The sequence below is a fragment of the Pezoporus flaviventris genome, unplaced genomic scaffold (assembly GCF_033815535.1).
Source record: "Pezoporus flaviventris isolate CSIRO_AGI_PZ_B2104156 unplaced genomic scaffold, CSIRO_AGI_Pfla_v1 ptg000078l, whole genome shotgun sequence".
NCBI lineage: Eukaryota > Metazoa > Chordata > Aves > Psittaciformes > Psittacidae > Pezoporus > Pezoporus flaviventris.
The window spans coordinates 11,645,526-11,669,014 of NW_026892626.1; the positions used below are offsets into that span (position 1 = coordinate 11,645,526).

Genomic DNA, 23,489 nt, shown 5'->3' on the forward strand with positions numbered 1-23,489 from the left:
AGTCTAACAGTGCTGTAACACACCGATATTTTAGTTGTTCCTAAGTAATGCTTATGCTGATCAAGGACTTTCCAGTTTCATGCTCTGCCAGTGAGGAGGGGCATGGGAAACCAGGAGGAAGCAGGGAAAGGACACCTGACCCGAACTAGCCAAAGGGGTATGCCATACCACAGCATGTTATGCCTAGTATATGAACTGGGGAGAGATACCTGGAAGGCCCAGATAGCTGCTGAGGTCTGGCTGGGTATCGGTTGGTGGGTGCTGAGCAATTGCATTGAGCATGACTTTGTGCTTATTGGTTTGTTCTTTCGTCTCCCCTTTTAGTTGTATATTCCCTCCCGTGTTACTTCCCTCATAATTATTACTATTGGTGGTAGCAGTAGTGGGTTTGTATTGTACCTTAGTTACTGGACTGTTCTTATCTCAACCTGTGGGATTTACATTCTCTTGATACTCCTCGCCATCCCTCTGGGAGCAGGGTGGAAGAAAGGGGAGAGTGAGCGAGTGGCTGCGTGGCTCTGAATTACTGGCTGGGCTTAAACCATGACAAGCAGTCAATGCTGAAACTCCTTTTATACACCTATGACAGGGTTATTCATCAAAGACAAGACACCAAATCAGGGAGCCAGAGGACAAAAGAGGAAGAAAAAGCCAGATACATGAACAGTGTGTGGTTTCTTTGTCATGTTACTTTATGTAACTTCACAGAACTGTTGCCATAGGAACATTATGCAGGGTACACTTATAGATTGGCTTTATGGGGTTTTCCATGTACCAAAATATTTCTTCAAGTATTTACTGAAACATTAACCTTTCTCCTTTGGATTTTGATTTAGTGTCACACACAGTAAAAAGCTACTGATGAGCTCCCAGCTTGCTGCCTGGTGGTGGAAGCTTTTAACACCAAAGGAGAAAGAAAGCCTTCTGCATTCTTGTTTAGGCAGATGAAATCCCAAGTTACTGATCTTCTCTGGGTCACAGCGACAGCATCATCTCCCCTACCACTGAAAGGAAGATCTAATTTCTTGAGCATCAAATACACTCTGAAAGCTGTCAGTTCACATGACATATTGCATGTTAAATAACTCCAGTAAAACTCAAGTAAAAATCCATTTTAACTTTGCTGTATTTATATACTATATAAATTTTACATGCTATATATTTACAGTGGGGCAAGTGCTTTTTATCTTTAAAAAAACAAAGATCAAACTTTAGACATCTCTGAACAACACAGCTTGTATAAACCAGACAGATTATTCAGATGAACTGTATTTAATACAGGTTCCCCACTCATCTCCTGATGCAGGACCAGTGAATAAGTGCATCACAGTTTGATAGCATTTAATAACAAAAATTAAAATCACAGTATGAATTTGTCTTTAGCTAGCCACTTTAGAGAGACAAAACCAGACAACTGAGACTTCAGACAAGTGACAGTATATTAAGAAAATGTAATAAAAACATACGGAAGAGTATTACAAATCATCTTGAGAAATACATTCAAAACTGCATATCTGTTGTTTCACAATGCTGAGAACCAGATGATTTTCTTCCAGATCTTGAATATAACTCGTATATGAAGTACATTAGATCCTAGTGTCCGACAGAACAGGAAAGAAAATGAAGCTCTTGCAAAAAAATTCTACTTGAGAAATATTAAATAAGTCTTTAAATTAAATATACAGACTGTCAGTTGCAATTTTTGTAATCCCTGGTTGCTCTTGCACCAGGTGTCTAACTTGGAGTAACATTACATGAATAACATAAAGTCAACCTGAGCCTGTAATAAGCAGCATTTGAGATGGTCTATTCCAGGGCCTTATCTCACACGTGTGAGAACATAATGTGGTAGTTTACAATGTTCAGCAGTTGTAAAAAGTTTCCACCCTTTTGGATTATCTTAAAAAACAAAGTCTCAAGTTAAAAACTAAAAAAAAAGTCTTTCATGGTAAAATTCTGTACAGAAATGTTAAGCACCACTTATGATTGGATTTTGTCTTGATGGTAAATGTTTCAATAATAAATTCTAAGTTTTGATGGTCAATATTGGTAATGTCGAGTTCCATGTAAAGAGTCATCGTTTTTGAAGGTAAAGGGTTGATGATGTTGAAGGTAAAAAGTCGGGACTGAGGGTGAGAAGTAGTTGATTTTGTTGGTAGGATTAGGTTGGGTATTGAAGGATTCCATCAGTGAGCTTTGCATCTGAAAGACAAAAGAAAGCAATGTCACTCCCTGTCATGATGTTCAATGTCAAACCCTGTCACAAGCCCTTTCCATCCTTATTAATTTACTGGGGAGTCCTGGTGAAAAGGCACAACCTAACAATTCCTTCTCAGCTGTTGTCTGTCCCTAGCCTGTTTGAGAGGTTCCAGGCTCTTTAAAAACACACTGCTGTGGTGGCCTTTTTTGAGAGAGATTCCATTATCCAGAAATTCCTACTTGGGACCCATTTATTTAATATTTTTAAAGACGGACCTTCCACAAGAGGAAGTCTGTTAACATCTATGGACTTGAGGAAATACTGAAATTCTGCTTTTCACTGCCCTCCTCATATTCCACTTGTGTTGCAAGCAGTGGATCAAAGTGGGGTTCTATCACTGTGTTTATCGGTTAACATCTCTTACACCTACACAGATAGCGCACTAATCGTAATGCCCCTGACCTGTGTAGTGGGGTGCAAGGCATTTAATTTCTTCCTATACTTTTGACTGGTTTAGAAATAACCAGAGTTGGCCACCTGCTGGCAGGAGCATTCACTAAAGCCAAAACAGTCCTAGAGTAGATGAATTGTTTCCGATTGCAAAACAGCTCTCCCTCAGCCCACTTCTCTGTATTTTTAAGCCTATGCTAACGAAAAACAACCAGAAGGAAATAAACCAGTGGCAGGCATTTAACATACTCTCCAGGTCTTAAGTTGCAAGCTTCCTCTGGGGGGTTAACAACTGCGTTTAGGAGAAGACTGAGCTATATCTGGAAGCATAGTTCAGTATTATCATCAACTGACGTTCATCTGAATAAGCAGTCAGCTCCGTATCTATGTGGTGAAACAGCTGAACATAGTATTTTATTTAAATCAATTACCCTGGAAGTCTTTTTGGGGAAGATGGTGCTTTACTACAATATTACTAGACCGGAAGTCTCATGTCATCATCTACCACTTGCACTACTGTATAAAAGCATTTAAGGGTTGTTCCAACTGTAACAAGTGTCTTTGTGAGTAAAAAGGAGTCCTGCAAACACCCTGTGGCTTTTTACCGTTCACATACTTACTGGATGGGATGAAGCCGTATTTCTTGTTGTCACCTGCCCCAGAAGGCTTCCTGTCCTTGTATGTTTTTTCACTGCCCTGGCCTCTGTATTGCTCACATAAATAGTTGCCTGAAAAAATGGGCACTCTCTTCTTCTCCTGCGTCGTCTTCTCGAGACGAGAATCTAAATATTCTGAGAAGTCTTTCAGTTTCCTGATATGTTTCTTCTTTTTCTTCTTTTTCTTCCGTTTGCGATTGTCATTGTCAATGCGGAACACAAGGCCATCCAAATCCTGAAGTCTGAGGGAAACATGCAGGTTAAAAATAGGAAAACGGATGCAGCATTTGATGCATGTGTGGAATGTTACTTATTTTATCACAGGTGATGGCTTGCTGTGTGTCAGTTATTTTGTAGTAATTTCTGCACATCTGACTTTAGATGCAACAAACATTAGCCTTCAGACTGAATGACAGTAAGTCTTGGTTTGTACACAAATCCTTACAGGGGCTAACTGTGGAATATGTGGAATTAAAAATACGTAATTGTTGCAACCTAATCAGGAACAGGCGCAGATGTGGTTCTGTCCTGGGTTCAGCAGGCTGGGCTTAAACCACAACAGGTTCTTCGCTTTGTGCTCCAGATCTAGCATTCTAACGCTATTCAGCAACATCCTTCCTATGTTTGCTTGACCAACCTAATGACCAGCCTAATGACCAACCTGTAGTCAGATTATCCTACAAAAATCACTTATAAACAATGGGAAAAAGGCAGGCATGGGAAACATTCAGAAAAGAGTTAGGAAAAGAATGGCGGATTATGCTGGAATTCCTGCTTACTTGTAATCCTTCTCTCGATATTTATCTTTGGACTTCTTTTTCTTCTTGACCTTCTTATCTTTTTTCATTCTTTGGTCATCTATCTTGCGGCGTTTCTTTTCCACTTCAGCTTCGCTTCCTTCTGCGTCGCCATATTTCTTCTTGCCAAGCCTCAGTTTCTCATTTTCCCAGAAAGAGTTGTCAAATTGTGCATGAGCTGAGGCAGGTGGAGGTGCGTGCCCTTCCCGAGAGTGTTTTTCAGACTGCTGCAGAGGTAGTGAACAATGACTGAAGTTCTCTCTGTGGCTACTCAAGTGATGGGCTCCTTCCTCTCTGGAGTGAGTGTTGTGAGCCCATCTGCTCTTGCAGTGATAATCCCTATGTGATTTGTAGAATTGACTCAATTTGTCAAAGGCTTTATCAAAATGAGACGACTTCCTCTCTCTACCATCTCCTGTTCCATGAACAGAGTAATAATCCTTGTAATATCTGCATTTTTCCCATCTCCGTAATTCATCTTGGTAGTATCTTTCCCTGTTCCAAGTCCTCTCTCCTTTGGAATGGTAATACCTATTCCTGTCTTGTTCCGTTCTTTCTCTGCTGCGGGATTTATAACGAGAGTATTTTCCTGAGCTTTTGCCATTATTTGGACTGTTTCTTTCATTATAGGAAGGTCTGTACTTGCCTTTATTGCAATAATCCTGCTTATGATGATATTGCTTATTTGTTTCCATGCTGCGAGAGCGCCTCCTTTTGTAGGAACGATCATCCGCTTTGCTCCTGCTTTGCTTCTGGTCTTTACTGTCAGAGTATTGTCTCTTCTTTCGGTAGTGCTCTTTGTCAGTTTTTTTGGAGTCATGTATCTTCTCCTCGTATTTTTGCCTATTATCCTCTTCGCATTTTTTATTATTCACCCCCTCATTTTGTCTGGAGAATTGACTCTCCAGAACTTTATCCAGCTTTGTAATAGAAGAGTCATTAACAGGTGGTACCTCTACGTAGTTATTAGAAATGTCCTTTGTATCTTGGCATTTATCTGTAACACCTAGACATGCAAGTTTTTTAGGACTACATTCAATGTCAGACTTCACAGAGGAAGTTTGCCATAATTTCTCTTCACTCTCGGGAGACCCTTTCATATACGAAGGATCTCCTTTTGCAAAGAGTACAGGTTCGTTTGGTCTTCCTGGTTTGTCTTTGTCTCTACTTTCTTCAGACTCACAATGCCCAAGGTATTCATCTTCAGTATCCAAGGATTTTTTCCTGACCTTGTGCTGACCGTTGATACTGGGATGTACATTATCAGCATTTGTTATAACACTTTCAGCAACGTCTTCGGTAGCAATGGTTTCAGTGGTTTCAGAGTCTGATACAGTAAAAGTACTTTCAATCTCACAGCCAAGGTCGGAAAGAGGCATCCTGGATTGTTCATAGGCAAACACTGTTTCCGTCACTACGGTTTCCATAAGATGATCACCCTCAGACTTCTGAGGTGCAGGGACACTGCACAAAACAAAACCACATTTTTCACTTGAAAAAGTTCCCCTAAAAGATAAATGTTAGGAGCAAAAATCCCTTGAAGTAAAAGATTTGGTGGCTACTGGTAAACTCTGTATGTTTCTAAACTCCCTTACACAGTTTGAAAACTGTAGCTTTCTAAAGGGACTCTGTAAGGCAGTCCCTTTAGAAACCGACTCTTACACATTCAGCAGTGCCCAGAGAAGATGGAGAAGATGTTTTTCTTCTCTTGAGCTTGCAAGTAGTACATTAAAACCCACACCAAACACATTTGTCTCCCTCTGCTCACTGCTCTGCATCGTATCAGTAGCCAAAACCACTACCTTCGCTCTCCCCAAACTAGAAAAAAGTCAACTCATTCATTTCCCTCTCTCCACAAAATGGGAGGGCACGAGGTGGGAATTTACATTGGAAAAGAAATCCAATTTTAAAAAAAAGTAAAATTATCCTATGAAGAAACAGAACCATTCTGGGAGGCATCTGCTTTCATTAATATCAGAATAACACATGTTCAGTGCTGACATCTGCAACCCTACACGTACAGTGTGGAATTTGCTGTACTGTGTAAAGCTTTCTATTAAATAGTACTAGTTGATGGGTAAAACAATGATAAACTTGTATGAAATCTTGTTTTCATCAGAGTGTACTCAATTTACCTTGTTTTCTCTGACAACCTGTTCTGGTGGCTGTAGGCCAGGGATTCTAAGATTATTTCTTGAGGAATCGGCGACTCAGCTACAGGTATCTACAATTAAAACGCAGACGTTAACAGACAAAAAAAATACTACCTTTAGAAGAAAACTGTTTTCAAAATTTCCTCATTAGTTATTAAACAAGATCACTTTGCCTTACATGCACCATTGCTATTTCACACATCACCCCTTCCCCCCCAGTATATTTATGAAACTTATGAAGTACTATCTCAGGTGAAATTTTCTGAAGTTGACATGTTCTCACATGCCAGTTCAGCTCTGCAAATTCTAATGCGACAACAGCACAAAGTGTTAACGATGAAGTTTAAATTTGTGCTGTCTGTTTTCACAGTGTTTCACATGACTTAGGAACATTTTAATGCTCTTGAATAGTAAACACACCATAGGTGAGGAGTTCTAGATGGAACAAACAACTCACTGGTTCAAGCAATCCATTTGTTTTGGCAAAGAATATCTCAGAAGGTTTAGCATGTTGGACTTGGCAAGTAAAATCATCAAGTTTCAGTCCATTTTGTTTAGATCCATTATCTAAACTAATAGCCTCATTTAGTGAATCGTTTTTTGGCAGCACATGATGGGATCTCTCTTCTTCAGCACTCTCACAGAAAGAACGGGAATTCTGCAATGTGCCGACTACCTTCCCTATTACAATTCCGTTGGAAGATATGTTGCAATTCATTTTAAACACGCCATTCGACGCCTTAGATTTTCCTGAAGACTCTGGACTGGAAGCGACTGTAGCATCAGACCCGAGCGTAGGACTTCCATTCACTGCTGGCTCTACAAACATTTCATCAGGAACTTCCTGTTTGGAAATGTTAGCAGTAACTGCCACTGTAGATGCATTTGAGGTAGACTCTGCTCTGAGAGAATTTGTAATTGTGGAGGAAGGAACAGCCTTGCTGAGATCCTCATTCTCCAAAGCGCTGGTAAGACAGTCAGGTTGTGACACAGTCTGACACTCAGGCAATTTGTTACGAATACTGATAGTGATCTTCTGGGCTTTTGATGGATCCGTAGTTGAAGGCCTGGTAATTGCCCAGTTTTGAATGCAAGCTGTTGATGGAGCTGAAGATGGCCTTTTTATGGTGATACCAATAGGATTTGTATCCTCTTTTAGGGGTCCATTTCCATTTAAGCGACTTGAATTCTGTATTTAAAAAGAAAAGATTGCAAGATGAATATGTGCAATCACACCGCACTTATTAAAACATTAAATTCTCCTACTAAATATTTCTACAAATTGCCTCACCACCTAAGAAGAAAAACACGCCACTTCCAATATAAACCTAAGTCCAACAAGTGTGTTTCATTCCTGCTGCTTTTGGTTTACTGCATCTTGGTATCAAATGAGCCTCATTTTCTGAAACCAACTCAAAGAACTTAACATTCACTAAAGCGCTTCCCAAATATGTTTATTTTCCCCTTTAAACGTTCCCTGAAAACACTGCAATAATTGGTCTTGTACCCAGGACCAAGAAAAATCGTTTTCACTATCTCAGCTAAACTAACACTGAAAAAGAGTGATCTGTTGCATGATGGTTGTGAAGAAAGCTGCAGTGTGGGAGGGAAAATAAAATTCAGATGCTCTAAAACTACAAGCTCCCAAACCACATCAAAAGAAAGCAACATTATCAATTTGGTGCCATTATTTGCTCCCTGCAAATTACCTTAATCATATGAGGAGGAAGCCGTGGTCCCATAAATCCAGCCTGCTTACTATTAGGTCCCCGCTGACCAAGGAATGAACGGGGATAAGAAGTTGCTGGTAAGTAAAAACCACGTTCTCCAAGTGTCAGATCGTAGCGCCTTGGAAAAAAAACAGTGATATCACTTTAGAGTTTTTCTTTCAATCTATTCTTGGATTAAAACCCCATCTATAATTTTATAAGAACAGATGATGTGACACAGAAGCCACATACAAAGGACTCAACCAAGACTACAAACTAAAAAAGACAGACAATGGTCTCCCTACAATGACTATTCTTGTCAGAGCAACAACTCACCCTTACTATGGTGTTATTTCTCCTCTTCTAAATTACCCCGCTACATAGAGCGGATACAGAGCAATGTACACAAGCACACCAGTTTAAGGCCAAGCAATGAAAGACAGTAAATGACAGCGGTAAGTTCAGGTTAGACAGAACTGAATTACAGAAACAGTAAACTTTTCCTAGGACAGAAAGAAAAACACTTGGAAAAAAAGAAAAGTATCAGTAACAGGAAAGTAAATATATTCTGAACAGATTCAGTAGTCGGTATTACCTGATATAAAAAAGTAAATAAGCTTGCTGATTGAGAACCGTTTTGATATCAGAACGCTCCACTATGGCATCATTCATTCGATACCAAAATCCATTGCCGGCCTGCAAACAAAAGACAGTGGCGTCTTCAGACAAAATGCATGATGTCCAAATGACATCACAGGCGGAACACTACAGCACGAAACGTACCAAACAAATCAAACGGAACACATCATTCAACCTTTCTCCATCAAAATGGTGGTTGCCAGTAACATTGATTTTCTTTGTTTATTTTACCCTGTTAGAAATCAAGCTGATACCCACCTTTATGAAGCAGATATAGTGTCCTGCATTGCAGTTGAAACCAGAATGAACAAGAACTGCATATAAAGCGTAGATGAGTGGTTCTCCCATTGATTGGGACATATACGCTCGAAGATCCAAATATTCAGGGTATTTCACATCCTAAACACAGAACAGGAAGATTCAAAAATTATCCTGAAACACTTCAAGGAACAGCCTAACAAAAACCCTTCTCAAAACACAGGCTAGGATCACACAAATATAGTCTTGATTCATTTAAAAATACCTATTCTCAGAAACAATATTTCATAGTTGGAGCTGCAGAGAACTGTTTTCTGCAGAATTAGCTCTAAGAGTGAGGTATACTCTTATGGTTACTGTAAGCCATAGTTGTTAGATTGACTTTTCTTAGACTATTGTTATTAGTCAATGGTTACAGCCTGCAAATATTAACAAGTTTTAAATGATATTTTCTTGGGGAAATCTCCCATTCCAAGAAGATAAAGCTGCTTTACAGCTGCAAATATACCTTGTTGATCTTGCCACCAGTAAAATTTGCAAATCTTTTCAGTGATATTGTAAGAACTTTGGAGGAGCGATGTATTGTGTACCTCTTGGAGTCAGGAACCATGTTTTTACACCTTAAAAATAAGCACAGACAAATGTTTAACAGCAAAATTCCTCACCCTCCCAAAACTCAAACAAGTTTTCATCTCTCGCACAGGCTTATGAACCCATATGCTGCACTTCACATTTGTTAATAGACAGAAGGTAACAGCATGTAAGCGGACAGCTCTACAAAACAAAGGGCTTACAACATAATCCTTTAACACAGAACACTAGGACCTTCAGCCAGCTGATGTTGCCTCCCACCCCAAATCGTTGTCCTTAGCTCCGTGCTTCAGCTCACCACTACTTAGCAGACATCCCCTTTAACTTCTGGCCAGACGAATATTTCTGTGTGCAACCTCACACTGACGAAGGCTAATAAACCCCAGCGCAGGCAGCAGTAGGAATAAAAGTCTAATATGAGCTAATGGCCACAATTCTTCTATTTCCAAATATTCATGTGACACATTAAATGCCTTCTCTTGGACTCAGATGGAATTAGTAGGAATCTTACTTGCTACACTTATAGCTGTTTTCTCCGTCCAGTTGTTCAGGTTTCACAAATTGTTCTAGAGCCTTAGTGATAGACGTAACGGTCTGGATGAATAAGAAGGTAGAGCACTAAGTCACTGGAAATGCAAAATTTCAAACAATTCCTGGTATAACTACGAGAGAACCTTGCTAGTTCATCCTCAAGTGACCTACTGTCAACCGGCAACCACTGTGAAGGAGGCAGAAACCTCAGAGTACGCCGAGCATTTACCTCCTGTGGAAACGATGCTACTTTGAAATAAAAGATAAAGTTTGCAGTGCCACAGACACCATCTGTACTATGCTACGGCATCAATAATGAGAACAAGCAAACCCATCAGCCTAACGATGGATGTATAGATGCTGAAGCAGAATAATCGAGAAATGTGAGAATATAGGTGTTTGTGTAGATGTGATTACTGTTTTTACAGGTTAAACCCACTGCAAACATGGAGAGCATCTAGATGCATTCCACACAAGACCAAAGCCCAATCCACCCCCACTCAACACCAAGCTCTTTCCTTTTAGCAGTGTATATTTTTAAGTAAAATGCCTTCATTTGGAAAGCTTTACAGGTCTTCATACAGCTCGACCCATATTCACAAAACATCTTACCTTTATATCCAAAGTAATATCAAGGAATGGTTCATACGTATCAGAAACGGCTTTGCAGTTCAAGCATTTTACTGGAATCAAAATACAAATGCTTAACACTGACTGGACAAATTTAAAGTCTTCATACATATTATTTCAGTCAAAGCACAAAGTCCTTTACTACAGACAAACAGACACAGACCAGTTCAAAGGACAGGAAGATTTTGAACAAGTACCTCGGGATCTTAGGTATCCTCCAAATATTTGATAAATAAGTGTGGTGGCTTGAGAAGATATGTCCAACCTGGAAAGAAATGATAAATCAGACCTCGGATGATGCAAGGCTCAGATTTAACTCTTCAAACAGTTTTTACCAAGGACAGTCATTTTAATGTAGTATAGTAAAGAAAGGAGGAAAAGGGGCTAGAGAACATCTAAGGGTTAAATAATTTGTTTATGCTTACTTGGTGCTTCCATTCAAGCAAGCTTTCTGCAAAGCATCAACAGTGAAGGACAAGAATTCATGTGCATCCTCTTGACTGCCGTAATGGAAATGCTTTCCTATTCCTAATAAATAAGAAGGTGGTTATATTTATCTCCTAGAAAATGAAAGAAAACTCACGTTTCTAAAAGTATCAAAATCACTTCTATGCCTGAAATAGTGCTTTGAAAAGTTACCAAATGTATGAAAAGAAAACCATCTGAAATGACTTACTTTTAAGGCCATTGATAACAGATGTAGGTTTGATAGCATTGTTAGAGCAACACAGGACCTGGTTAATGTGAGCTTCCAATGTACACATCATACAGAAGCCTTTTTCATGACCTGAAGAGTGAAAGAAGCAACATTCTAGCCAAATATGCATTGCTACAAAAAACACAAACCTCAACCTTATGAATTAGTAGTTTTTAAGCTACAGGTACAATGTCCTCTCTTCATGTACATTCTCTTCTCCTAAGGTGTAAATATCCCACGAGTTTTGTGACATTTTATTATGCAATCCTGTACAGAATTTAAATGACGACTAAGTATGTATTAAAATGCATTTTCTGATGAACATTTTCAGTATTGCAATGACTTTTTTTTTTTTTTTTTGCAGACTGATATGAATGTGAACTCTACAGGCTGCAGAATGTATGACAAAACACTACTGACATTGATGAATCAGTGGTACCAAGAAGTGCAAGGGTGTGAAAAGCAGCCAATAAAGTATTCCCGGAGAAATGTGAGATTACAAAAGCATTCATAAGCCATGAAGCACTTTTGTATCAGTTCTTCCCTTCTGAAAATCTGTTTATTTAACCGGGTGAGGATGCCTGCCCAGAAGCATGAAGGAAATGCCTTGGGAGTTAATTTGCTGTATTTAGATGAAGTTCTTCTATCCGGCAGGAATAACTATTGAGAGTAACGTATAACTAAGGCTATTGTAGCAGGAAATGTAGTATTTCTTAGCATTAAAAAGATGCGACATCCTAATCAGCTATTTGTGGTGCTCAGTGAATCTCTTTTAATTTACCAAAGCTAACGGAACAATGTTCTTGTGTGTGATGATATTTCATTCCGAATGTTCTTTGTAAGAGGATTAAGAGGGAGTGAAACTGGCCCAAACTTTCCACTGTTCACAAGGCCAGTAAAACAAAGTGGCTTGTGAAAATATCAGGCAAGTAGGTACTACCCATGCGGGCAAAGAAAAAAACTCTCAACCTTTTTTTTTCCCTTTTACTATTGGGCTTTAAGTCCAGGGGTAGCTACTCAGACAGACTGGCGGCTCAGTGGCCTAAAGCAGCACCTGTTAGAGGTTGGCCGTGCTGAGGAAAAGCCCTCTGGGGACGACAAACTTCTCCCTTCCTCTTGCACTGAAACGCGTGCAGTTCTTCTGCTCCTGGTTTTCAGTGCTGCCCTTTGCAGCTGCAGGGGCCAGCCAGAGCCAGGCAGGTGGCTTCGCTCAGCATCTGAACTGTGTGGCTGCTTCCATCAGCCACGGTGCCGGTGCCAGTGCAGTGCAGGCAGAGAAATGCACGGGAAACTTCAGCTCAGCCGGACTGACTTAAAACTGACACTATTCTGACAAAATAAGCTTTACGTTGCTTCACATTTTGAACCGGTTTAAACTGGTACAAAACAGAACCTCTGTCAACTGAGCAGCATTTATAGTGCTTTCTAGTGTTTGAAAACAATGCGTATTTTTAAGATGTAGTACATACCTATGTAGATATGCTGGCTGGAAAAGCTAGGTCTCTTGTAGACCAAATCCTACAAACTAAGACTTTTGGCTTACAAATTCCTTTTCTGTATTTTCTTGTAAAATGTTTCTAGCTACAGTTTGAATAGAAAATGTAAATGCTGCACAGATAGGGACTGATTGAAGTATTACTTGGTGTACACAAGTGATTTGCATGACATACTCTGTATCGATCATTGTTAAAAATGTGATGTTTGATGTAAATCCACTGCAATAGTAACGCTGTCATTTATCAGGAGGACCTGTTGCTTCAGCCTGGAGACTTTCTCTAAAATAAAGTGTGAAACTCTACTGTTGCATAGCTCCTCATTTACCAGGAATACATGGGAGGTGCGTGCTGATTTAGTTAAGATCTGATTTTGCAACTGCTCTTGTAAGTAAAAGGCCTCTTTGCCTACCTTTAAGCACACTGATTTAAATTGACAGGTTGAATTTTTCAGAGAGAAAACTCCTCAGCTGCAAAATCGGTTGTTTTTGTAAGGCTGAACACTCATAGCTGTGTTGCTATGAATGTTACTCCATTAAGAGCTGCTTTCCCACCCTAAATTAAGGAGGGATTTTGCCCGTTGCCTTCCATGAGCTTCAGTCAAATATAAGGCAAGTGGGGGAACAACTCAGATCTCTTCTCCTCAAGTCGATTCATTAGACCAGACAGATTAGTCAGATGAACTGTATTTCACAGAGGTTCCCACTCACTGGTCTCCTGATGCAGGACCAGTGACTATGAAGTGCATCACAGTTTGACAGCATTTAATAATCAAAATTAAAATCACAGTATGAATTTGTCTTTAGCTAGCCACTTTAGGGAGACAAAACCAGACAACTGAGACTTCAGACAAGTGACGGTATATTAAGAAAATGGAATTAAAACAGATGGATTTTGCCTTGACGGTAAAAGTTTCAACAATAAATTCTAAGTTTCGATAGTATCGATAAAGTCCAGTTTGAAGACAAAGAGTCATAGTTTCTTTCGGCAAAGAGTCGTCGGTTTTGATGGTAAAGCCAGGTTTGATGGTAAACAGGTTTGATGGTAAAGAGTCAGTTTTGATGGTAAAGCCAGATTCGATCGTAAGCAGGTTTGGTGGTAAAGCCACCTTCCATGGTAAACAGTCACGTTTGATGGTAAACAGTCACGTTTGATGGTAAACAATCAGGTTTGGTGGTAAAGAGTCAGTTTTGATGGCAAAGCAAGGTTCGATGGTAAACAGGTTTGATGGTAAAGAGTCATTCTTGATGGTAAACAGCCAGGTTCGATGGTAAACCATCAGGATTGATGGTAAAGACTCAGTTTTGATGGTAAGAAGTAGTTGGTTTTGTTGGTAGGTTTAGTTCAGGCACTGAAGGATTCCATCAGTGAGCTTTGCATCTGAAAGACAAAAGAAAGCAATGTCGCTCCCTGGCATGACATTCAGCATCAAACCCTGTCTCAGTGGTTTGGTTTCTGAACGAGAAGTCTCAAGCCTGCATGCAGCTCCGTCTGCCCTGTGATTACAGGATCCGACAGACTCGAGAAGGTGGCTAATCTAAGGTAACCTAATCAAGAACATTGCGCAGATGTGGTTCTGTCCTTCGTTCAGCAGGCTGGGATTAAACCACGACAGGTTCTTCGCTTTGTGCTCCAGATCTAGCATTCTAATGCTATTCAGCAACATCCCTCCTATGTTTGCTTGACCAACCTAATGACCAGCCCAATGACCAACCCGTAGTCAGATTATCCTATATAAATCACTTAGAAACAATGGGAAAAAGGCAGGCATGGGAAACATTCAGAAAAGAGTTAGGAAAAGAATGGCGGATTATGCTGGAATTCCTGCTTACTTGTAATCCTTCTCTTGGTATTTATCATCTATCTTGCGGCATTTCTTTTCCAGTTCACCTTCTCTTCCTTCTGCGTTGCCATATTTCCTCTTGCCAAGCCTCAGTTTCTCATTTTCCCAGAAAGAGTTGTCAAATTGTGCATGAGCTGAGGCAGGTGGAGGTGCGTGCCCTTCCCGAGAGTGTTTTTCAGACTGCTGCAGAGGTAGTGAACAATGACGGAAGTTTCCGCTGTGGCTGCTCAAGTGATGCCATCCTTCCTCTTTGCAGTGAGTGTTGTGAGCCCATCTGCTCTTGCAGTGATAATGCCTACGTGATTTGTAGAACTGACTCAATTTATGAAAGGCTTTATCAAAATGAAAGGACTTCCTCTCTCTACCATCTCCTTTTCTATGGACAGAGTCATAAGTCTTGTAATATCTGCATTTTTCCCAACTCCGTGCTTCGACGGTATGTTTCCATGCTCCAGGTTCTCTCTCCTTTGGAACGATAATACTGATTCCTGTCTTGTTCCGTTCTTTCTCTGCTTCGGGATCTGTAACGAGAGTATTTTCCTCAGATTTTGCCATTATTTGGACTGTTTCTTTCATTATAGGAAGGTCTGTACTTGCCTTCATTGCAATAGTCCTGCTTAGCATGATATTGCTGATTTGTTTCCATTCTGTGAGAGCACCTCCTTTTGCAGGAACAATCATCCACTTTGCTCCTGCTTTGCTTCTCCTCGTCAATGTCAGAGTATTGTCTCTTCTTTCGGCAGTGCTCTTTGTCAGTTTTTTTGGAGTCGTGTATCTTCTCCTCGTATTTTTGCCTGTTATCCTCTTCGCATTTTTTATTATTCAACCCCTCATTTTGTCTAGAGAATTGACTCTCCAGAACTTTATCCAGCTTTGTAAGAGAAGAGTCATTAACAGGCGGTACTTCTGCGTAGTTATTATTTTCCGTCACTACGGTTTCCATCAGACGATCACCCTCAGACCTTTGAGGTGCAGGGACACTGCACAAAACAAAAACACATTTTTCATTTGAAAAAGTTCACCTAAAAGATAAATGTTAGGAGCAAAAATCCCTTGAAGTAAAAGATTTGGTGGCTACTGGTAAACTCTGTATGTTTCTAAACTCCCTTACACAGTTTGGAAACTGTAGCTTTCTAAAGGGACTCTGTAAGGCATCAGCAGCCAAAACCACTACCTTCGCTCTCCCCAAACTAGAAAAAAGTCAACTCATTCATTTCCCTTCTCTCCACAAAATGGGAGGGCACAAGGTGGGAATTTACAGTGGAAAAGAAATCCAATTGTAAAAAAAAGTAAAATTATCCTATGAAGAAACAGAACCATTCTGGGAGGCATCTGCTTTCATTAATATCAGAATAACACATGTTCAGTGCTGATGTCTGCAACCCTACACATACAGTGTGGAAAGCTTTCTATTAAATAGTACTAGTAGATGGGTAAAACAATGATAAACTTGTATGAAATCTTGTTTTCATCAGAGTGTACTCAATTTACCTTGTTTTCTCTGACAACCTGTTCAGGTGGCTGTAGGCCAGGGATTCTAAGACTATTTCTTGAGGAATCGGTGACTCAGCTACAGGTACCTACAATTAAAACGCAGACGTTAACAGACAAAAAAAATACTACCTTTAGAAGAAAACTGTTTTCAAAATTTCCTCATTAGTCATTAAACAAGATCACTTTGCCTTACATGCACCATTGCTATCTCACACATCACCCCTTCCCCCCCAGTATATTTATGAAACTTATGAAGTACTATCTCAGGTGAAATTTTCTGAAGTTGACATGTTCTCACATGCCAGTTCAGCTCTGCAAATTCTAATGCGACAACAGCACAAAGTGTTAACGATGAAGTTTAAATTTGTGCTGTCTGTTTTCACAGTGTTTCACATGACTTAGGAACATTTTAATGCTCTTGAATAGTAAACACACCATAGGTGAGGAGTTCTAGATGGAACAAACAACTCACTGGTTCAAGCAATCCATTTGTTTTAGCAAAGAATATCTCAGAAGGTTTAGCAGGTTGGACTTGGCAAGTAAAATCATCAAGTTTCAGTCCATTTTGTTTAGATCCATTATCTAAACTAATAGCACAATTTAGTGAATCATTTTTTGGCAGCACATGATGGGATCTCTCTTCTTCAGCACTCTCACAGAAAGAACGGGAATTCTGCAACGTGCTGACTACCTTCAGTATTACAGTTCCGTTGGAAGATACGTTGTAATTCATTTTAAACACGCCATTCGACGCCTCAGATTTTCCTGAAGACTCTGGACTGGAAGCGACTGTAGCATCAGACCCGAGTGTAGAACTTCCATTCACTGCTGGCTCTACAAACATTTCATCAGGAACTTCCTGTTTGGAAATGTTAGCAGCAACTGCCACTGTAGATGCATTTGAGGTAGACTCTGCTCTGAGAGAATTTGCAATTGTGGAGGAAGGAGCAGCCTTGCTGAGATCCTCATTCTCCAGAGCACTGGTAAGACAGTCAGGTTGTGACACAGTCTGACACTCAGGCAATATTTTACGAATACTGATAGTGATCTTCTGGGCTTTTGATGGATCCGTAGTTGAAGGCCTGGTAATTGCCCAGTTTTGAATGCAAGCTGTTGATGGAGCTGAAGATGGCCTTTTTATGGTGATACCAACAGGATTTGTATCCTCTTCTAGGGGTCCATTTCCATTTAAACGACTTGAATTCTGTATTTAAAAAGAAAAGATTGCAAGATGAATATGTGCAATCACACCGCACTTATTAAAACATTAAATTCTCCTACTAAATATTTCTACAAATTGCCTCACCACCTAAGAAGAAAAACACGCCACTTCCAATATAAACCTAAGTCCAACAAGTGTGTTTCATTCCTGCTGCTTTTGGTTTACTGCATCTTGGTATCAAATGAGCCTCATTTTCTGAAACCCACTCAAACAACTTAACATTGACTAAAGCTCTTCCCAAATATGTTTATTTTCCCCTTTAAACGTTCCCTGAAAACACTGCTATAATTGCTCTGGTACTCAGGACCAAGAAAAATCGTTTTCACTGTCTCAGCTGAAGTAACACTGGGGGAGTGATATTTAATTATTATTATTACTACTACTATTCTTCTTATCGTCATCATCATCATCAAGAATTAACAGACTCCTCCAAGTGTCTCAAAAGCGTAGCTCTCAGTGCTTTAGAAAGCGCTTTGAGTTGGAAGTATAATGAAGTAGCATGGCTGCACAATTTGGGACTAGCTACTGTTTGAATAATTCTGGCTGTTGCATGATGGTTGTGAAGAAAGCTGCAGTGTGGGAGGGAAAACAATTCATCAGATGCTCTAAAACAACAAGCTACCCCCCCCCCCCATCAAAAGAAAACAACATTATCAATTTGGTGCCATTATTTGCTCCCTGCAAATTACCTTAATCATACGAGGAGGAAGCCGTGCTCCCATAAATCCAGCCTGCTTACTATTAGGCCCGTGCTGACCAAGGAATGAACGGGGATAAGAAGTTGCTGGCAAGCAAAAACCACGTTCTCCAACTGTCAAATCGTGGCGCCTTGGGAAAAAAACAGTGATATCACTTTAGAGTTTTTCTTTCAACCTATTCTTGGATTAAAACCCCATCTGTAATTTTATAAGAACAGATGACGTGACACAGAAGCCACATACAAAAGACTCAACCGAGACTACAAACTAAAGAAACAGACAATGGTCTCCCTACAATGACTATTCTTGTCAGAGCAACATCTCACCCTTACGCCATCTACGGTGTTATTTCTCCTCTTCTAAATTACCCCGCTACGTAGAGCGGATACAGAGCAATGTAACAAGCACACCAGTTTAAGGCCAAGCAATGAAAGACAGTAAATGACAGCGGTAAGTTCAGGTTAGACAGAACTGAATTACAGAAACAGTAAACTTTTCCTAGGACAGAAAGAAAAACACTTGGAAAAAAAAGAAAAGTATCAGTAACAGGAAAGTAAATATATTCTGAACAGATTCAGTAGTCGGTATTACCTGATATAAAAAAGTAAATAAGCTTGCTGATTGAGAACCGTTTTGATATCGGAACGCTCCACTATGGCATCATTCATTCGATACCAAAATCCATTGCCGGCCTGCAAACAAAAGACAGTGGCATCTTCAGACAAAACGCATGATGTCCAAATGACATCACAGGCGGAACACTACAGCACGAAACGTACCAAACAAATCAAACGGAACACATCATTCAACCTTTCTCCATCAAAATGGTGGTTGCCGGTAACATTGATTTTCTTTGTTTATTTTACCCTGTTAGAAATCAAGCTGATACCCACCTTTATGAAGCAGATATAGTGTCCAGCATTGCAGCTGAAACCAGAATGAACAAGAACTGCATATAAAGAATACATGAGTGGTTCTCCCCTTGACTGGGACATATATGCTCGAAGATCCAAATATTCAGGGTATTCCACATCCTAAACACAAAACAGGAAGATTCAAAAATTACCCCGAAACACTTCATGGAACAGCCTGACAAAAACCCTTCTCAAAACACAGGCTAGGATCACACAAATATAGTCTTGATTCATTTAAAAATACCTATTCTCAGAAACAATATTTCGTAATTGAAGCTGCAGAGAACTGTTTTCTGCAGAATTAACTCTAAGAGTGAGGTATACTCTTATGGTTACCGTAAGCCATAGTTGTTAGATTGACTTTTCTTGGACTATTGTTATTACACTTACAGCCTGCAAACATTAACAGCTTTTAAACCGTAGAATCATAGAATAGTTAGGGTTGGAAGGGACCTTAAGATCATCTAGTTCCAACCCCCCTGCCGTGGGCAGAGACACCTCCCACTAAACCATGCCACCCAAGGCTCTGCCCAACCTGACCTTGAACACCGTCAGGGATGGAGCATTCACAGCTTCCCTGCGCAACCCATTCCAATGCCTCACCAGCCTAACAGTAAAGAATTTCTTCCTTATATCCAATCTAAACTTCCCCCGTTTAAAATGATATTTTCTTGGGGAAATCTCCCATTCCGAGAAGATAAAGCTGCTTTACAGCTGCAAATATACCTTGTTGATCTTGCCACCAGTAAAATCTGCAAATCTTTTCAGCGATACGATGAGAACTTTGGAGGAGCGATGTATCGTGCACCTCTTGGAGGCAGGAACCATGTTTTCGCACCTTAAAAACAAGCACAGACAAATGTTTAACAGCAAATTCTTCCCCCTCCCAAAACTCAAACAAGTTTTCATCTCTCGCACAGGCTTATGAACCCATATGCTGCACTTCACGTTTGTTAATAGACAGAAGGTAACAGCATGTAAGCGGACAGCTCTACAAAACAAAGGACTTAGAACATTATCCTTTCACACGGAACACTAGGACCTTCAGCCAGCTGATGTTGCCTCCCACCCCAAATCGTTGTCCTTAGCTCTGTGCTTCAGCTCACCACTACTTAGCAGACATCCCCTTTAACTTCTGGCCAGACGAATACTTCTGTGTGCAACCTCACACTGACGAAGGCTAATAAACCCCAGCGCAGGCAGCAGTAGGAATAAAAGTCTAATATGAGCTAATGGCCACAATTCTTCTATTTCCAAATATTCATGTGACACATTAAACGCCTTCTCTTGGACTCAGATGGAATTAGTAGGAATCTTACTTGCTACACTTATAGCTGTTTACTCCGTCCAATTGTTCAGGTGTCACAAATTGTTTCAGAGCCGCGGTGAGAGACGTAACGGTCTGGATGAATAAGAAGGTAGAGCACTAGGTCACTGGAAATGCAAAATTTCAAACACTTCCTGGTATAACTACGAGAGAACCTTGCTAGTTCATCCTCAAGTGACCTACTGTCAACCGGCAACCACTGTGAAGGAGGCAGAAACCTCAGAGTACGCTGAGCATTTACCTCCTGTGGAAATGATGCTACTTCGAAATAAAAAGATAAAGTTTGCAGTGCCACAGACACCATCTGTACTATGCTACGGCATCAATAATGAGAACAAGCAAACCCATCAGCCTAACGATATAGATGCTGAAGCAGAATAACAGAGAAGTGTGAGGGTATAGGTGTTTGTGTAGATGTAATTACTGTTTTTACAGGTTAAACCCACTGCAAACATGGAGAGCATCTAGATGCATTCCACACAAGACCAAAGCCCAATCCACTCCCACCCAACACCAAGCTCTTTCCTTTTAGCAGTGTATATTTTTAAGTAAAATGCCTTTATCTGGAAAGCTCTACAGGTCCTTATGCAGCTCGAGCCGTATTCACAAAACACCTTACCTCTATATCCAAAGTAATACTGAGGAATGGCTCGTGCCTGTCCGAAACGGCTTTGCAGTTCAAGCATTTTACTGGAATCAGAATACAAATGCTTAACACTGACTGGACAAATTTAGAGTCTTCATACATTTTACTTTAGTCAAAGCACAAAGTCCTTTACTACAGACAAACAGACACACACCAGTTCAAAGGACAGGAAGAATTGTAACAAGTACCTCGGGATCTTAGGTATCCTCCAAATATTTGATAAATAAGCGTAGTGGCTTGAGAAGATGTGTCCCATCTGGAAAGAAATGATAAATCAGGCCTCAGATGATACGAGACTCAGAGTTAACTCTTCAAACAGTTTTTACCAAGGACAGTCATTTTAATGTAGTATAGTAAAGAAAGGAGTAAAAGGGGCTAGAGAACATCTAAGGGTTAAATAATTCGTTTATGCGTACGTGGTGCCTCCATTCAAGCAAGCTTTCTGCAAAGCATCAACAGTGAAGGACAAGAATTCATGTGCATCCTCTTGACTGCCGTAACAGAAATGTTCTCCTATTCCTAATAAATAAGAAGGTGGTTATATTTATCTCCTAGAAAATGAAAGAAAACTCACGTTTCTAAAAGTATCAAAATCATTTCTATGCATCAGAGAGTGCTTTGAAGTTACCCAATATATCAAAAGAAAACCATCTGAAATGACTTACTTTTAAGGCCATTGATAACAGATATAGGTTTGATAGCACTATTAGAGAAACACAGGGCCTGGTTAATGTGAGCTTCCAATGTACACATCATACAGAAGCCTTTTTCGTGACCTGAAGAGTGAAAGAAGCAACACAGTCTAGTCAAATAAGCATTGCTACCAAAAAAAGAACAAAACCAAAAAACAATAGCCACGAAAAACACTACTGATATTGATGACACAGCGCTAAGAGAGAATGCGTGCGAATTTCAGCATATTGCTGTTAGGTGAGCTACATGACACAGAGCTAAGAATCCTCTGGGAGAAAGGAAAGGTTAAAGGAAGGTATGTGTAAGTATTTCTGCCCTCCTTTTTGCAACAGGGTTCTTAACTGGAAGCATTTTTATCTATGTCAAAAAAAAACACAGTTAAATTTCTAGGAATAAACACTAAGATGCCAAACCAAAAAGCATGCATGTACCTTTGTCAAAATAGACCTAGAAGGATATGAAAAGAGGCTCCTATGCCAAATCAGTTCAAGCATAGAATGGAAATGTGAAGAACACAAATTCAAAGGCTTAAAAAAATACAAACTTTTAACTAGAATAAAACCAGTCTAAATTTTAATACTGCCCCACACAAATTTCCATTTCAGGTCAGCAGAAATTAGCTCGTAGTGCTTTCTAGGGTGTGGGCTTTTTTAATGGGTCAATAGTGAACATGTCATTTATTGCAGTACTAGCACATGACGCTATCTAGGCTGCAGAGACGAAGACGCTACGATGCCAACATCCTACATTTTACCACCTTTCTACCAGCAGGAAACACAAATGCCAAATGTTCATCAAATGCCTTCCTTTACAACGTACTTCGCTATTCACACAAAGCAAGAAATGCTCTTTATTTGCAACTTTGCCATTGGGCATTAAATGAACAAATGCACTTTATATGCCATTCCGAGCTTCCTGTTAAATAAGCACGGAATCACAGAATCATTTATGTTGAAAAAGACCACGAAGATGGCATTCAAAGCCAGCTTCGACAGGTAAAACGGGAAAGCCACGCATTTTCTCCACAGAATCACTCTTGTTCTTTCACCTTTGCAGCCGCCCAACGTATTTATAATCATGTTAGAAAGTACTCACATGACTTGCTGTGTTCAAGAGACAGCATGTAATTGGCCAGAGGAGGTGTGTACGTCAAACACTGTAAAGTAGCATTAAGGTAACACGTATTGCCCAGATTCCACAGTCCAACTCCAACGTTCAGTGGCTGTTGCCAATCCATGCAGATTTTCTCAGGTGGAAAAAGAATTTTACGTGGTGGGGCAATTCCATCGTTAACGACTGCAAGAAAATCAGATTTCAAAAAATATTTAATGTTTCTCTTTGAAAAAGCATGTTTAAAAGGGAGCATTCTGCAGGAGGACCCAGAAGAACCAGGTCTGCTCCACAACGCAAAACAACATGATGAACAGATTGTAAGAACTAGGATGGAAAAGTAAGGGAGTAACCAGCGGAGCAGGTAACCCTACGGATACCAGACCTCTTCCTGAGCAGGGTTAGCATTCAAAGGCTTGTGAATAATGGAAGCCATAAACACAAAGGTAAAATGTACTTTTCTCTGCACAGCACAGAAGACCTGGCTAAGTCTGTGTATTATAAAAACCTCCTCAAACCCATTGTTGCAAGTAGGTTTTTAAAGATAAAACTACAGGTCTTCCAATACCAGTCCCTTCAGTTGCCTTAGGGGACTCACAAAATTGCAGCCTAGTGCTGAAGGCTTTAGTCATCATCTTGTATCAGTGCAACAAATGAGAACTGTGTTTTCTAACTTTTGGGTATTTTGTTCTGAAGAAAGGAGGGGAAGGACAGAAGACACACTAACTTTGCTCTTCC

At 40.0% G+C, this 23,489-nt stretch overlaps 1 protein-coding gene across 1 annotated transcript; it reads right to left on the bottom strand.

Moving 5' to 3' along the window:
- Nucleotides 1-1,108: 1,108 nt before the first annotated feature.
- Nucleotides 1,109-22,884, bottom strand: LOC133279476 (ubiquitin carboxyl-terminal hydrolase 42-like). Its single transcript, XM_061473216.1, has 15 exons — nucleotides 22,737-22,884; nucleotides 11,291-11,401; nucleotides 11,040-11,142; nucleotides 10,812-10,879; nucleotides 10,597-10,667; nucleotides 9,965-10,047; nucleotides 9,371-9,482; nucleotides 8,863-9,003; nucleotides 8,561-8,661; nucleotides 7,966-8,104; nucleotides 6,714-7,445; nucleotides 6,239-6,327; nucleotides 4,086-5,567; nucleotides 3,256-3,548; nucleotides 1,109-2,202 (listed from the first exon to the last, which is right to left on the bottom strand). The coding sequence occupies exons 1-15, from the start codon at nucleotides 22,876-22,878 to the stop codon at nucleotides 2,162-2,164; spliced, it is 3,708 nt and encodes a 1,235-aa protein (XP_061329200.1). The 5' UTR covers nucleotides 22,879-22,884; the 3' UTR covers nucleotides 1,109-2,161.
- Between the last annotated feature and the right edge of the window lie 605 nt (nucleotides 22,885-23,489).

What these genes read in the sequence shown, in the direction of transcription:
- LOC133279476 (XM_061473216.1), bottom strand. Translation starts at nt 22,878, where the DNA reads ATGGATTGGCAACAGCCACTGAACGTTGGAGTTGGACTGTGGAATCTG. An exon ending in TGTTATCAATGGCCTTAAAA is followed by an intron (nt 11,143 to 11,290) that starts GTAAGTCATTTC and finishes CTTATTTATTAG; the next exon opens with GAATAGGAAAGCATTTCCAT. An exon ending in ACTATATCTGCTTCATAAAG is followed by an intron (nt 8,662 to 8,862) that starts GTGGGTATCAGC and finishes TTTTGTTTGCAG; the next exon opens with GCCGGCAATGGATTTTGGTA.